The 15,755-nt window shown below is 43.3% G+C and overlaps 2 protein-coding genes across 2 annotated transcripts; one reads left to right on the top strand and one right to left on the bottom strand.

The window, feature by feature from the left end:
• Positions 1–2,547: 2,547 nt before the first annotated feature.
• s100v1 (S100 calcium binding protein V1) lies at positions 2,548–11,218 on the top strand. The gene is made up of 3 exons (XM_085423978.1): positions 2,548–2,733; positions 7,794–7,922; positions 10,014–11,218. The coding sequence occupies exons 1-3, from the start codon at positions 2,722–2,724 to the stop codon at positions 10,182–10,184; spliced, it is 312 nt and encodes a 103-aa protein (XP_085280104.1). The 5' UTR covers positions 2,548–2,721; the 3' UTR covers positions 10,185–11,218.
• Positions 11,219–12,438: 1,220 nt separating this feature from the next.
• LOC146659987 (uncharacterized) lies at positions 12,439–15,748 on the bottom strand. Its single transcript, XM_085423977.1, has 2 exons — positions 12,689–15,748; positions 12,439–12,495 (listed from the first exon to the last, which is right to left on the bottom strand). The coding sequence occupies exon 1, from the start codon at positions 15,746–15,748 to the stop codon at positions 13,031–13,033; it is 2,718 nt and encodes a 905-aa protein (XP_085280103.1). The 3' UTR covers positions 12,439–12,495; positions 12,689–13,030.
• Positions 15,749–15,755: the final 7 nt, after the last annotated feature.

Below are 15,755 nucleotides of genomic sequence, written 5' to 3'. Positions count from 1 at the left end.
TACCTGATAACAAAACTTTAGCTCCACTTATCGACTTTTTCCACAGAGAGACAAAAATACGGGCTAAATTCTGAAGTCCGAGTCTCGTCTCAGTGAGGCGGAGAATCCAGATGTGCTCCAGATAAACGGATCATAGAGAAAACAGACGGTAGCGGTTCGTGGACCCACATCCTGAAGCCTCGGGTTTGTGCTTTTGAGACCGCCACAAAAAGGCGGGACACAGGAGAACGTCCGAGATCTAAAGGGCTCATCCCAGTAGGGCAGGTGTGTCAAACATAAGGCCCGAGGGCCAGAATGGGCCTGGCAAAGACTCCTGTTGGGTTTGGAAAATGTGGAGCAGGCGATAAATTTTGGACTTACTTGTATTTTTTAAAAGTTTTACGACTTTCTTGTGTTTTTGTTTTTGCTGTAAAGCCACATTTTAAAATTCTGTGAATTAGAAAAACTTTTCTTATAATTTTATATAATTATCTATTTTGTTTATTAGTACAAGACAGTCTGAGCAAAGATTTACCTGAGCTTGTTCTGTAATTTTACATGTTTATTTCTTACAGTTTAAGGTGTCGTGATTTCTTTATCATGCAAACTGAACTGAGCCACACTGTTGGAGTATATTTATTTTTCTTATAATAAGAAATCTGAGGGTTTAGTTTAATTTCTTCAAACTGACAGAATTTCACCGATCCGGGTCAGTTAAGATCCAAATATTTGGCCCACTGTGTAAAATGAGTTCGACATCCCTGCAGTAGGACAAACGCTGAAAACCTCCAAGGTGAGATTGCCTGACATCAGCTGACACCACCAAGCAGCTCCTCGCCTTGTTGAGCTCAGTCACCTTACAGATGAATGATTATCTGCTGCTTGATCCTTCGAGCTCACCTGTCGACCCGACGGCCGTAGGTGATGGTAAGAATGTAGACTGACTGTCTTCTGGTTCCTCTGTTCTACCCAAAATGGTCCACGTTAGTCTCAACGCTGCACTGATCCTCTGATCCGTCCACGGTAAAGCACAGAACGTGAAAGTGTTTCAGTGACAGCGGAGAAACAAAACCTGAGAATAAAGAGCTAAAAGAGACCAAACGAACCACACAGACTTAAAACGACACAAAGGAACAACAGGAACCGACAGAAGTGAAAAGACCGTTTCTAATGAAAAGCTTTGATTGGTGTGAAAGTAAAAACACATACTGCCAAAGCATCAGATAACATGATTTTTGTGTGTTTGCGTGTAGCGTGAGGCGTGCTGAGCACACGGAGTAATAAGTCGCTCTGAAATCTACAGACTGAATGTTCTTTGTTTCATTGAAAGTTTTGCTCTGCAGGAGGAAGTAACTGCCAGCCTCACCTGTCGAGGCCTGACCACACTTACTGACTGCTTCCTGCTTGCTGCCACGATCATTACGCGTCTTCCTTTTTTGATTTATGGTTTCAGACAGCAGAGACTTTTTTTCTTCAGATCATCTTTTACAGCAGGACTGTGCTCGCTGTGTTCTTTCCAATAAATAAAGTTAATTATTGGTTTTATCCAAAAGTGATCAGAATAAAGTTTATTTATAAAGCACTTTTGCTAAAAGCATCTGGGAATCTGGGTCTTTTCCAGGATGTCAGTAGACGCCACGACCGCCAGCGTGTAAAACTGCACTCCACCTTATCTTTTGGAAGAAAGGTGTTCATCCACCCACTCTCAGAGACTTGGAGAATCGGTGTTAAGGCGGTCCATATGTGACATTAACAAACTTTGTTAGTTTTTCCTTTAATTTGTCACCTCTAACAGGATTCAGTCGAGTTCACGGACCACGTTTAAAACTGGAAATAAGACCCACCCTCCATGTTCTCTTATCTGTAGCTAAACAATCTGAAGATGTTCACCTGAGCACAGGTAACCGAAAGTATTTTGTCAAATAGTTTTGATCATTTAATGTGTCATCTTTGTAAAAACAGCTGAGAAATCTCATGAGTGGAATCTCACAAACACGTCACAGTGGAAACGCATAAAAGTTATGTTTGGCTGGTCCAATCAGCATCTTGTCTCACGTGTAGCATTCACAGTCATTTGGCCAATTTATGCACACAAACAACGTCGCTGACGTCACTGCAACTTCCACACTTTGCAAAACGTCCAGGGGCGGACCGGACGCTTTGGCGGGCTGGATCTGGACCCCGAGCCGCTTGTTTGTCTCTCCTGTCCCAACAGAAACACCGCCAGAGATCTGCTTTTACTCTAAACGTAAGAATGACTTATTCAGGCCCTCGGAGACACACCCGGCTGGTGTGGTCCAGTTCCCTGTGACGGACCTGTGACGCGTCTCCACTGATTAACAATTATAAGAATTTGAGAACAAACCTGAACAGGCTGTTCCAGAAAGCTCATCTTACGCTGCTGTTAGTTGTCAGTTTGGACTGGTCACGTCCCTCTGTGTGTGTGCGCGCGCGTGTGGGTGGGGCTGATAAGAGCTCAGCGCTGACAAACAAAGAGGTTACACAAAGTTTAGAGGGTCTGAAAGCAGCGGAGGCTCACACGTCCGTGTGTGTGTTCAGTGGGTGTGTATTCGCGCGTGTATCACTGTGTGTGTGGTGAGTGGGAGGACTTTGTGTGACTCTCAGCAGGAAACGTGTAAATCCTCCGGCACTCTCCGCTCGGTGCTCCTCGGTTTCGGTGGTTTTTCAGTTATTAGTTGTTCTTGTTGTTTTTTACTCGTTTTTTGGGACCGAACTTCTGAGATGGAGACTCAGGTAAGATAATCGAACTCCCCGGCTGGTCGATCAGAGCGATCGGCTGAGACGGGCTCGGCGGGCGGAGCGCAGGACTGCTGGGTGTGATCGGGCGCCCAGAGCTGCGCGATGAAGCTGCTGGAGAGAGAAATGATCAAGTTTATGAGGATGTGTGAGACAGAGATGAAGGAAACGGGTCGAATCAAACGGGAACACTGATTTACTTCCAGGTGCGAGAGGTGCAGATTCTCTCCTCTGTCCGGTGTTTGCGTCTCCGTAGAGTTTATTTCTCTGAAAGTAATACAGTAAAAGTAATATTTATGAGAATAGCCCAGGTTAGAACTATAATACCTTAAAGGCTAAGTAATGTTCCATCAGTGTGACTGATTATTTTCTATAAATAAGCTTAAAGGCGCTTTAATGAAAGCAGCGCAGTGAAACGTGAAATAATGAGGCCGGCGACCTGAAAATGAAAGCAGCTGCTGCATGCAGATAAAGGACAGCAGTTACTGGAAGCCGAAGCTCTGAAATTCTAGTCAAACTTTTCTTTCCTGGCTCAATTTGAATAAAATAAATGTGGGTTGATGGTATCAGCAAACCTTCCCCATTTGGTTTAGTTTTAAACAGACTGTACATAAAAGATGGCATTGGGCTTTTGGCTCTTCCTGTTGAGTACGTGATGTTTGCCTTTGGGGTTCTGGGGACAGACCTGACCATAGAGCGCTGAGTTATCAGCTAAATGTAGCGAGCTTGGTTCAGCAGCTGCTTTCATAAACTGTACAGGTGCAAAACATGAGCACAGGTACGTGCTGACTGGCTGCTGAAATTTCATTCATCAGAATGGAGCTCAGACTTCAGTCTGTTGTTACACCTAACCACACAGCAGCCATGTTGTTGGTCAGATAACCACATTAGAGATGCTCCAAAACACGGCCCACAGGTCCAGTGAAGCCGAACAGACGGCTGTGTGGACTCCTGTCAGCCAAAGAAGCCACGCCCCTAACTTAGAGCCTCAACAAGTCAATTCACCCAATAAATAAGTTATTTCTTTTTATTCATCTGTGATGGAGGAAATCAGCTACAGAGACTAAAACTGTTTTGTTTCAGCTCTAAAGTTTAACCTTGACTGACTCTTCTTTGGAGCCAGCAGAGCTTTGGTACTTTTGCTCTGACCTCTGGTGCTGCAGCCGGGCTTTGGCCTGGATTTGACTTTGCTCATCCATGCCCCGTCTGCAGTGGCGTTATGCCCTAAGAGTGGGGCTTTCCCACACTGCGTTGGCGTTATTCGTTTTCAAGCTGATATCATTTGTACAGTTAGTTTTATGTCTACTGTTTTTCTGCACACAGTATACAGCAGTTCCTGCAAAATAAAATGGATGTAAGGAAATCCATTACAAGCTGTAAATCCGCTTGAATAAAGCTGTAGTTGGTGCATTTGGCCTCTGGGAGGCAGTGTTGCATTCAGCTTCTACTTTGGACCAAACGCTGATGCAGATTTGAGCTCAGGTTAAACTGACTGAGAATGCAAAAATACAGGTGGAGCCGACAGCAGACCCTTTAAGTGCTCGTCTGCTTCAGCTACACCCACCATGCACAAGCAGCTCACATGAACTGGGTGAAGGAGGCTGGACAATCGCATGAAGTGGGTTTTCAGAGGATCTCTGGACTGAGCTGAAGCAGTTTGGACCCTCTGAGTAAAAACACATAAAAGCTGGTTGACACGTTCTGAGTCTCGGCTCGTGTTCAGTCATCTTTTCTCTTTAATTCGCCTGTTAAAGCAGGAGAAATAGTTTTTCTGGTTTGGGATCAGGCAGACTTCTGCAGCCGCCGCCCTCTTTCACAACAGCAGCTGAGCCCTCAGAGGGCCGCTCGGTCTGATCTCATTCAGCTGTTTAACACTTTCTGCTTCGGCCGAGGCAAAGCAAAGCCAAACAGCTCAAACCCAGCCCCGCACACTGCAGGAACCTCATTATGTTTCATTAGAATTTAAAGATTACTGCCCTTATTTTTGTGATCCTGCCCAATCTTAATCAGTTTCGAGCTCGGAGGAAACTTCTGATGTTAATATTTTTGTGTAGCGAACAAATAAAATCCAGGATGATTTGTCCCAGTGTGAAACTTAATATTGTTACTGAAGAGCGTAAATCAAAAGATTTGGTGCAGAAATCGAAGCTTGTGTCAGTTTATGGGTTTATTTTTGTCCACTAAAGAGTAACGACTGATCTCTCACTCAGGAGTAAATGATTAATGCTTCATAACAACTGCAATATGAACATTGGACATTTCAAATCAAATCGAGCACCTTATCAGTCCAGATTGTGATTGGCTGACAGATCCTCGTCCTGTTAGTGACGGGGTGAGGCGCATATGAGTAACAGCAGAGATCCAGTGTTGACACAATGAGTCTGTACAGAGAGGGTGGAATAAAACCCCGGTGCTTGTGAGGAAACACGCTGTGGCTGGGTCGTCCTGTTTCTTTAAACGTGTGCAGAGACCTCGCTGCCTCTGTTCTTTAGCACTGCTGGATTTATCACACGAAACATCATCCCGCTCAGATTGGAGACGCTGATCTGTGATGCTAGAAATTCTTCAGATTCCAGCTTTGTGTGTCATTTAGCTGCACCCTGTAGTTACCCAGGAAAAGAGATATCTTTCTAATCTCCTGCATGTTTTAGTCCATTTGACAGTACTAGTGTACTTGTAGCTGTAATTTACACACGTTCCTTAAATGCATCAGATGCTGCAGTCACAGAGGGTGAGTATCAGGACAGATTCTGGCTGTTAAGCCTCAGTTTTAGGGTTAAAGTCAGAGTTTGGGTCAGTGTGGGGGTTGTGGGCGTAAGAAGTCAGTGGAGGTCATCACAAAGAGCCCTTCCCCGCACACTGAGTGGAGCAGGCACTGCTAACAGATGCAAACTTAAAACCTAAAGCAGGAAAACCCCTGAGTGCCCAGAAACATACCTGCCATGTTTGATGTGCGCTGGATAAAGGCTTGGTGAAACAGAATGTGTCATGGAGGGAACAGGAAACCAGTTTATTTAACAGACCAGCGACCCAAAGTCCCAATCAACACGTTTAAGGAAACGTCACAGTTATATATGCACAGACAACTGAGGGATGAGATCCAGGTGAAGAGGAAGGACAGGTGAAGGGCGTCAGAGTGGAGCGGTAGAGCAATTGTTCTTTATCTGTTTTATATCTGTAAGCTGTCGCTAACATCGGGGATGAAGCCCACCTGTAAAATTACAGCAGGATGAACTGTGTGTGGAAATGTTCGTATCTGCTGCTGACTTTCTTCTTTGGCTCTCGGAGGAGGCGGACGCACTTTTTCTCCTCTCCCTCATCTTCCCTGCTTATGTCCTTGTCTAGTCTCGTGTTTTTTGTATTCCTTTTCCCTGGAACACTCTCTCACAGTCTGTTTCTAAAACATAAAGAGGAATTATGGATTTGATCAACTGGTCCCTAAATGCAACTGACACCCCTTCCTCAACGAGAAGTTTGGGCTCGGGTGAGCCTGAGTGCTGAAGATATCGACCTATTCTGAACCATGGTAACGGGGTTCTGGCTGATCGGAGCTGGCTTGGCCCTGACTTATCGAAGAATTAAGAAAGTGGAACCAGCTGTTCAAACCCCCACAAGGCTGCCCGCTGGGATTGAAGCGATGGGAGAGGCGTGAGTTTCTCAAAATGGGCTCATTGAGTCAGCACGGATAAGATCTTGGAGAGGCTATGGCTGCTGTGAACACTCAGAATAAGATCTCTGACTGCAGACTGGATACATCTCGGAAGGGCTCGCTCGGAATAACATCTCTGGGCACAAATTGGATGACATCTCGGGGAGGCACACTGCCGTGAGTTCTCAGAATCGGCTCCTTGAGCACAAGAAATGACAACATCACAGAACGCAAGTATGGCGAAGCTCGCGGCTCTCCAACGGGAGATTGAGAGACCGGTGTTGGACTGTAGAACTGCTTTGAAATTCATATGAGCTGTTCGCACTAAAGTAAAAAATACCATCACTTCATGCGGATACCCCTTTGGCACCAGCTGCAAGGCCGGAGCCGAACAACAACTCCCTGATGACGACTGTGTTGAGTCTGTTCCTTCCCTTCCCATTCCATGCAAGGCCACCTGGGTTGGCTGGAAGACTGTTTACTTAGCCTGGCAGGACGAAGGACACTGTCTCAGCTGAACTCTGGACACGCACACACATACATATACTGATAAGCACTCACCGACGCATCACCCTCCCTACCCCGGATCCAACGCCACCTCCAACGCTTACCTCCCCTCTGATGTGGACATCGGGTCAGCTGGAGGCGCAGTCGAAGATTGTAGCGGTCCCAGATCAGATGTACACACTGGAACTCTTCCCCATGTTGCTGTCTGTGTTTATTGTGCTGTGGTGTGTTGATATCTGTGCATTCCTGTATTATCCTTCTGTGTTACACATTTTGATGTTTTTTTCCTCGCTACCTGGCCTGACCTGTCTCCCCAATGTGATGTTTCTGTATTATATGTACGGTCGGCAAGGTCTGTCATCTCGGTTGTGGGCAAAAGACCTGCAACTGACAAATAAAGGCTATCTCATCAATAAGTAAAGTTCAAATCATCAGGATCACAAACACTGGACCAACACAGAGCAGACAGACATGAGAGGCTTCTTTATTATTACAAAGATGGTTTCATGCAGTTTGGTTGTTGTTACATTCAATAAAGTGTAAAAGTGTTCATGTTTGACATGAGATGGTCAAACACACGTTTATCATCGGTATTCGTCTTCACTCAATTTTCTCTCAGGAACAGATTTCAAGATGTTGTCTTGATATCCTGACATTTTTCACGATGATTAAAATCAGCGATCAGCAGCTCTCACTGATTTTTACGTTTGGGAACAAAGTTTCCAGGAATATGAAACAATGTGACTCTGGTTCAGACGTAATCTTTGCCTTTTTATTAAGAAAGAAAGAACGGTTAATTAAAAATTGTTGGTCAAGAGCTTTTGTCAGTCTCTCACTGATTATTGATTCCTGATGATTAATAACAGTATTGCTAACAGCAGCTGTTTTGCTCCTGTTTCAGTACTCAGAGCTGGAGTTGGCCCTCAACACGTTGGTCACCGAGTTTCACAAAGCTGCAGACAACGGACCGACCATGAACACCACCCAGTTCCAGTCCATGATCTCCAGTCAGATGCCGGCAATTGCCAAGGTACTGATGACATCACAGCTCGTCTTCCAATCACAAATCATTTAACTCGGTCTCCAAACAAAGGCTGTTTAACCAAGTAAGCAGACTGCAGGAGAACATGCGTCTGTTCCTCGTTAATTAAGCGCGGGGGCTGGAATAATATGCGTCCTCGGTGACGTCTGACGTGTTCGGGAATGCTCACTGCAGATCAGAGACGTTATGACGGAGACAGTCCTCAGAAAGTCCTGAAGGGAAATCTGCACAGATGGTAGAAGTTGAAGTGTTTTTGTTGTGCTTTGGGTTTAAAACCTTATTTGGAACAAAGTCAGCAAAACTCAGATTTTTCTGTCACTTATTTATCCATCCCAGTCCACGCTGAGGGCTTCAACTGAGAAACAGACTTTGTTTTTATACTCCCAATCAAATCATTCCTAAAATAAAAAATCCTTCATGTCTACAACCGAACTAGATTTCACACTGATCCTCCAACATGCTTTTATTAGAAATGACCAGCGTTGGTCAAGTTACTTGTAAAAAGTAATCAGTTACTAATTACTTCCCCCCAAAAGTAATCCCATTACTTTACTGATTAGTTATTTTCAAAAGTAATTTCTTAGTTACTTTTTAAAAACACGATTTACAACCTGAATAGGTGATAAAGTGATAGATCTTTCAGCCCAATTCTACTTTTTCTACATAATCCATCATACAAAATGTAATCAGATGGAAAAGTCTCTTTTTAAAACTTGTTTTATTAGTTTTAATCTTTTAATTTTATGCATCAAGCAAACATTTAATTATCTGCAACATTCTCTGACTTGAATAAATTAGTTTAACATTTAAACCTATTTTCTGCACATTCCAGCTCATAAAATAAAATATTTTGTGTGTTTACACTCAGTCTTTCAAATAGATGCAAGTGAAACACAGCAGAAAATAAATAAAGTCAAAGACTCAGCGGTCCTGTTGCTCTATTTTCACCTGTAAAGCAGGAGTGGGGTAGGCGGAGGTTTACCCTGGTGCAGGTGTGCCGCGGTCAGTGGAAGAATCCGCGAGTTTCTCTGTGAGTTTCCCATTACGTCGTAGCTACTCGGTGCTTGTTGGAAGTTTAGGGGTTTTTTCGCTGTAAAAAGAAGTTTTCTTCCCACGCACAGCGGACACTAATGTTTTTGTCACTTTTTATGGAATCAAACTCAAAGTAAGGTCAGTACTTCCACGCTTTAAACGCTGCACGCTCATACTCTCTCTGCACTCGATATGTGATCCATTGTTGATCTGCACACAGCTGTTGTCACGAACGTCGCACTCGCTTACGTCACTGTCGTGAGACATTCTCGCAAAAAAAAAAAAAAAAAAAATCACGGTTTTAGTAACGCAGTGTTCCGACGGGAAAGTAACGGTAATCTAATTACAGTTTTTGCAATAGTAATCCCTTACTTTACTCGTTACTTGAAAAAAGCAATCGAATTACAGTAACGCATTACTGCCCATCTCTGGAAATGACAAAGCAACTGATTCCTTTAGCTTAAAGTTTGATGATATTTCTGAAAGTTGTCGTAAAGAATTCTGCTTTTTGTTGCATCACCTGGACACCAACTGTAAATGCAGTCATCTGCACAGCAGAGGGCGCCGCAGAGGTGATTTAATTATGGGCTTCTCTTCAGCGAACTGCCATCAGTCAGCAGAACGTCCCACGTTAGGTAACAATCAGACTAATCGAGTCTTTGTGCACTGACAGCTCAACGTTGTTTTTAAAGTCTTAAAACAAGCTTAAAACACACTTTGCATGAAAAGAAAGGAAAAAGTGATTAGAGTCAGTATTATGTTAAAAATATTGAATTAACATTACAGCTGGGATAGGCTCCAGCCCCCCCACAACCCTGAAAAGGATAATGGGAAGAGGATGGATGGATGCTTAAGCATACAAGAGAAGCAAAAAAAAAATATGAAATAAAACTCTTTCATGCTAACAGTAATGAAGCAGGTCACATCCTCCTCTCTGTTATTCTGGACCAGAGTTGGTGGAGTGCTTTGTGCCTGAGATCACGCTCCCCTGAGTTTCCACTAAGTGTTTCCAGCAGTGCTGACTGACTTGCTGTTTCCTGCCTGCAGACGGTGGAGAATGAAGAAGGCCTGGGTAAGGTCCTGGAGCAGATGGGTGTGCAGAGCGGCCAGAACATCTCCTTCGACAACTTCTGGAAGCTGATCAACAACCAGGCCCTTCAGCTGTTCGGCACCATGCACAAAGAGAAAGGCACCAAGTGCACCTGCCTGCTGCAGTGAGCTCTGAAGCCAAAACGCCACCACACCTGAGCCCAGAAACACCACACCTGCCGGGTTTCTCTGTGCAGACCACAGGGGGGCGCTGCAGGGTAACAGTGGGACATGAAGACACAAAAGAAGAAGAGTTTTATTGGTGATATTCAAACTTTGTTTGCATTAAAGACGAGTTATAACCTGCAGTCTGTTTCAAACCCACCGAATATACGGAGGACCAAAGGTGACTTGTTGAAAAACAAACAGGCCAAATGAATAAACACATTTGTAAATGACAACATGTGTTTAGAAATAAATATAATTTAAACTTTCATAAATGAAAACGATTTACAGAGCTAAGACGTTCTTGACCAAATACATCGCAAAATATATGTAACACTGAAAAGTAACAAATGAGTAATAATATGTCCACAAAATACTCAAATAGTAAATTTATTTATCAATAATAATACTAAAATAACACAACATGAAATAGGGAAAATGGATAAAAGGAGAATTATAGTCACTTCTTGTATGGAAGTTGAAGTCTGACTCATTCAAACTGATCTCAAATCATAAAATACTGAAATAATATTTTCAAGGTTCTCTAAAGTTAATACATGAATTTAAAATGATGAACACAGACCATGAAAAAGTATTTAAAAGGAATTAAATTGTGTATTTTTTCGTTTGTATTTCAAAGTGTTTTATATGAGTCGTTTTTATCAGCTGTATTACTTTATTTTCATGAAGTCAGCTTTGGTCCTCCGTAGGTGAAGTCGAGCAGAGGGAAAGGTCACCGACATGACTGCACTCTAACAAAAACATGGAACAAGGATGTTTTTAGCTAATCAATGTCTTTTTTAATGTAATCCTGGAGTTAACACAATCTTATAAATTACTTCTCATTTAGACTTCATCTCTTAGCTGAAACTGTGATGTTTTGTTTTTAACATCATTTATATTCACTCTGAATATTACTAACATGTTTTTATTGACTGTAAACCATCTGATCATCTCAATGTTAATAAACCTGTGACTGCTTTTAGTATAACATCCTACTGCGGTGTGCCGACTAAATTTTTATAAGAATAATTATTTGTGAGAAAATCAACGTTGGTGTGTATCGGCTCACTGAGTGGACAGGAAGGATGGGCCTACATCCTCAGTGGTGGAGGGGTTGGAGTTTGCTGAGCCCTCACACTTTTATAGGTGGACACGTCCTCTGTGGACACAGCGAGCCGAGGATGACTTATTGCAAAAAATTGGCTAAATGAACAAAAATGGTGAAAGATGCTTTTATTCATTTATATACATATTTATTTGTAGTCCACATGCATTGACCAATCACGTCTTTGGTTGCATGTAGTTACAGTCCTGTTCTTCTTTTTGTTCACATGTAAACAAAACTGTAAACACACTGATACCCACTGCTATGGCGGCCAAGTCACAAATAGGCTGTAAAAAAAGGATGGACGTTGGCGCATCTGAACGTGAAGCTTTGAATCTGCATTCTTTCTACAGGCCAGCAGGGGGCAGCTGGTCTGGTTGGAAGAAATCTGACTGTATAGAAGTGCAGTCTCTAATTTCAGGTCTTACTGAATGCAACAAACAAACAATCTGTACATTTCCACACAGTATATTAGAGTCTGTAAACAAGCCACAGTTACCAGGATGCACACTACATAGTCTTTATTCTTGTAGTGCAATGTGAAGGTTTGGCCAGCAGATGGCGCCATGCAATCAGTAACTAATTACTGATTACTTCCCCCCAAAAGTAATCCTGTTACTTTACTGATACTTATTTTCAAAAGTAATTAGTTTTTTAGTTACAACCTGAAGAGGTGATAAAGCGATAGATCTTTCAGCCCAATTCTACTTTTTCTGCATAATCCATCATACAAAATGTGATCAAATGGTTTTTAAAACTAGTTTTATTTATTTATTACTCATCTAACTTTATGCATCAAGCAAACATTAAATTATATACAACATTCTCTGACTGGAAGAAATTTGTTTAACATTTAAACCTATTTTCTGCACATAAAATAAAATATTTTTTTGTGTTTACACTCAGTCTTTCAAATAGACTCAGCGGTCCTGTTGATCTATTTTCACCTGTTTAGCAGGAGTGGGGCAGGCGGAGGTTTGCCCTGGTGCAGGTGAGTTGCAGCAGTCATGTCAGTTGAAGAATCCGCGAGTTTCTCTGAGTTTCCTATTACTGTAGCATTCCAGCCGGACTTTATTCAGACGATGCACTCAATGATCATTACGGATGGACCATGGTGGGGTATTCCAACCCATTTATTCACAAATTGCCATAGACACATCGTAAGAGCTGTAATCATAACATAAAACAAATAAACATTCACTTGATATAACCACGTTTCTGTTATGCTAATCAATTCACAGAAAAGGCACAGGAGGTGCTAGCATCAGCCTGCTAGATCGCTCATAAACTTATTAACAATCAAGTAATACATTTACAAATTGTCCGAAATGTAAACAACAAGTACAACACACAAACATACCTGTTCGCCTTCCAGCTAGATGCTAATTTTAAGATGGATGGAAAACGATAACCTTCTCATTAATCCTTTCTGCGTCAAGCAGTTGCGGTACGATCTTCCTTCCCGGAAGTTGCCCGTTCCGAATTTCAAAATAAGAGTCTAATCTATATTATAAGGTATAATTCGTTCAGGGATTTAACTGTTTGAAAAATATCAAATAAACAAATAATCTGGGTCATTTACACTCCCACCAAATCATTAGTGTTCAAAAACATAACTCCATAAACATAGGAAGAAAGAACACAATGATTTCATAATACAAATAATGACCAAACAACAGAAGCATAGTATGCAAGGAATGGACTAGTCACCTTCCAACAATAAGACTAGTTTTTGAACTGGCCGTTCGAGCACTGACCGCTTAGTAAGACGTTCAACATTTTTGCCAAGTTTCCTGTCACCTAGACAGAGCTTCACTCTCCTAACCAGTCCATCTCTGTCCATTGTAGTCTCTACGACTCTTCCCAACCTCCATTCATTTCTGGGCAAGTCTTCATCCTTCATTATGACTATATCCCCGATCTGCAGGTTTCTCTTTGGGGTGTGCCAGCGTTGTCTAAAGGCAATGTTGGCTAAGTACTCTTTTTGCCAACGGCTCCAGAACTGCTCGGCCAAATATTGTACGTGGCGCCATCTCTTTCTCGCATACATATCTTCCCTTATGAACTTGCCGGGGGGAGGAAGGGCCATGGTAGACTTCAGGGTAAGTAAGTGGTTTGGTGTCAGAGGCTCAAGACTGTTGGGATCATGTAGGTTTTCAATAGTGAGAGGACGACTATTAACTATCGTCATTGCTTCATAGAAGAATGCTCGGAGGGAAGCATCAGGTAGGTTTCCAGGTGAGAGTCCAAGGGTCGCGTTGAGAACACTCCTGACTGTTCTAATTTGACGCTCCCACACTCCACCAACATGACTTAATCCAGGAGCATTTAGGATGAAGTCACACTGCTTCTTAGAAAGGAAGTTCGTCAGTTTATCACCATCTAATTCCGTGAGGGCTTCCTGCAGTTCATTCTTGGCTCCTAGGAAGTTACTGCCTTGGTCAGATTTGATCTGGCGTACGGCTCCACGTATAGCAATGAAGCAGCGCAGTCCAATTATGAATGAGTCTGTAGATAGATCCTCCAGCATTTCAATATGGATGGCTCTGGAGGAGAAGCAGGTGAAAAGGAGACCATATCGTTTTCGCACACTACGTCCTTGCTTGCTATAGAAGGGTCCAAAGCAATCCATTCCACAGTAGGTAAAGGGTGGAGATGGATTTACTCGCTCTGGAGGGAGATCGGCCATTTTCTGTTCTTCTGTCCGTCTCCGAAGCTTCCGACAAACTACACATCGGCGAAGATAGGATGCAACCGTCCTGCCAATTCCTGGTATCCAGTAACCTCTTGTCCTAATTGCACTGAGAGTCATCCCCTTGCCTTGATGTTTGACTTCTTCATGACAGTATGCTATGATCATCCTTGTAACATGATGTTCCTTTGGAATGATGGTAGGGTGTTTAACTGAGAGAGGAAGGTTTGAATCACGGAGTCGACCTCCCACCTTAATCACACCATTGTTGTCCAAGAAGGGGTTGAGGTGATGTAGCTTGTTATGAGGTGGCAGCTGACAACCTTTCTTCAGTAGCCGCACTTCCTCCGAATATGTTTGTCTCTGCAGATCTTTGATGATGAGGCGCTCGGCTTCTTCTCTTTCCTGCACTGTAGAGAGGCCGATTGACTTATCCTTGTTGATCCTTCGAAGAATGCGAGCCACTGCACAGATGGCGCGAGTCCAGGATGAGAACTTTGCCAGCCGATAAGTAAGAGAATCTTGTTCTACAGTTTCCGTGTTTAGAGTCCGTGTTTCCTTAACTTCTGGATCTCCGACTGACAGTTCCGGAGCCACCTCTTCTGAGAGGTCAACTCCGTTTTCCCATAGAAATGCAGGGCCGGTAAACCAGTCCGATGATATTAGCTCATGGACAAAACAACCTCTAGAAGCACGATCCGCAGGATTCTGGTCAGTAGGGACGTATCTCCATTGCCTTTGATTCGTGTAGAGATGTATCTTCTGGATACGGTTGGCTACGAATGTATGAAAACGTCGAGCCTCATTATTGATGTACCCTAGTACAAACTTGGAATCGGTCCAAAAATGCTCTTCAATGTCCGCATATCCAAGTTCTTCCTTCAAAACATTGCTGGTTTTCACAGAGATGACTGCAGCCGTCAACTCTAATCTTGGGATCGTGGTGACCTTTGTTGGGGCGACGCGAGATTTGGCCATGACTAAAGCACAGTGGATGTCTCCTTCTTCATTGCTAAGCCTCAGATATGAACACTGTCCATAGCCAGTAGTGCTTGCGTCGGAGAAGTGATGTAACTCACGTTTAATAACCCTTCCGAAATCTGCCGGGGCATAACTTCGGGGTATATTTATCCTCTCCAAGTTGTTGAGGTCGTTTTTCCATTTCTCCCACCGTGGACGAAGTTCGTTGGTTAGAGGGTCGTCCCAACCTGTTCCATGGCAGCACATCTGCTGCAGCACTTCCTTTCCAATGAGCAAAAAGGGGGCTATGAGACCCAAGGGATCGTACAGGGATGCAACAATGGACAATATGCCTCGACGTGTTGCAGGCTGTTCCTTAAGGTTGGTGCTGATCTTCAGGCAGTCTGATTCGACGTGCCATTGGATACCCAACGCTCTCTCTGAAGGTAAGTTATCAAAGGCAAGGTTGAGGTCTTTAATGTCTGATGCACGTTCAGTTGCTGGTATGCTTACCAGGACAGCTTTGTCATTGGACACAAACTTGTGGAGCCTAAGACCACCCAGGGCACAAAGTTTTCTGGCTTCTTCTGCTAACTTGATAGCCTTCTCTGAGCTGTCTGTACTTGTGACTCCATCGTCGACATAGAAATTTCTCAGAATGAACTGAGAGCCTAATGGGTATCGGTCTTTATTTTCTGTAGCCAAATGCTTCAATCCGTAGTTCGCACAGCCAGGCGATGAGGCTGCGCCAAAGATATGCACCCTCATAAGGTAT

This window comes from Rhamphochromis longiceps, linkage group LG11 (genome assembly GCF_057381845.1).
Source record: "Rhamphochromis longiceps isolate RC_006_pf linkage group LG11, R_longiceps_female_GT1.1, whole genome shotgun sequence".
NCBI classification, from domain to species: Eukaryota; Metazoa; Chordata; class Actinopteri; order Cichliformes; family Cichlidae; genus Rhamphochromis; species Rhamphochromis longiceps.
This window is presented reverse-complemented; position numbering and strand designations above follow the sequence as displayed.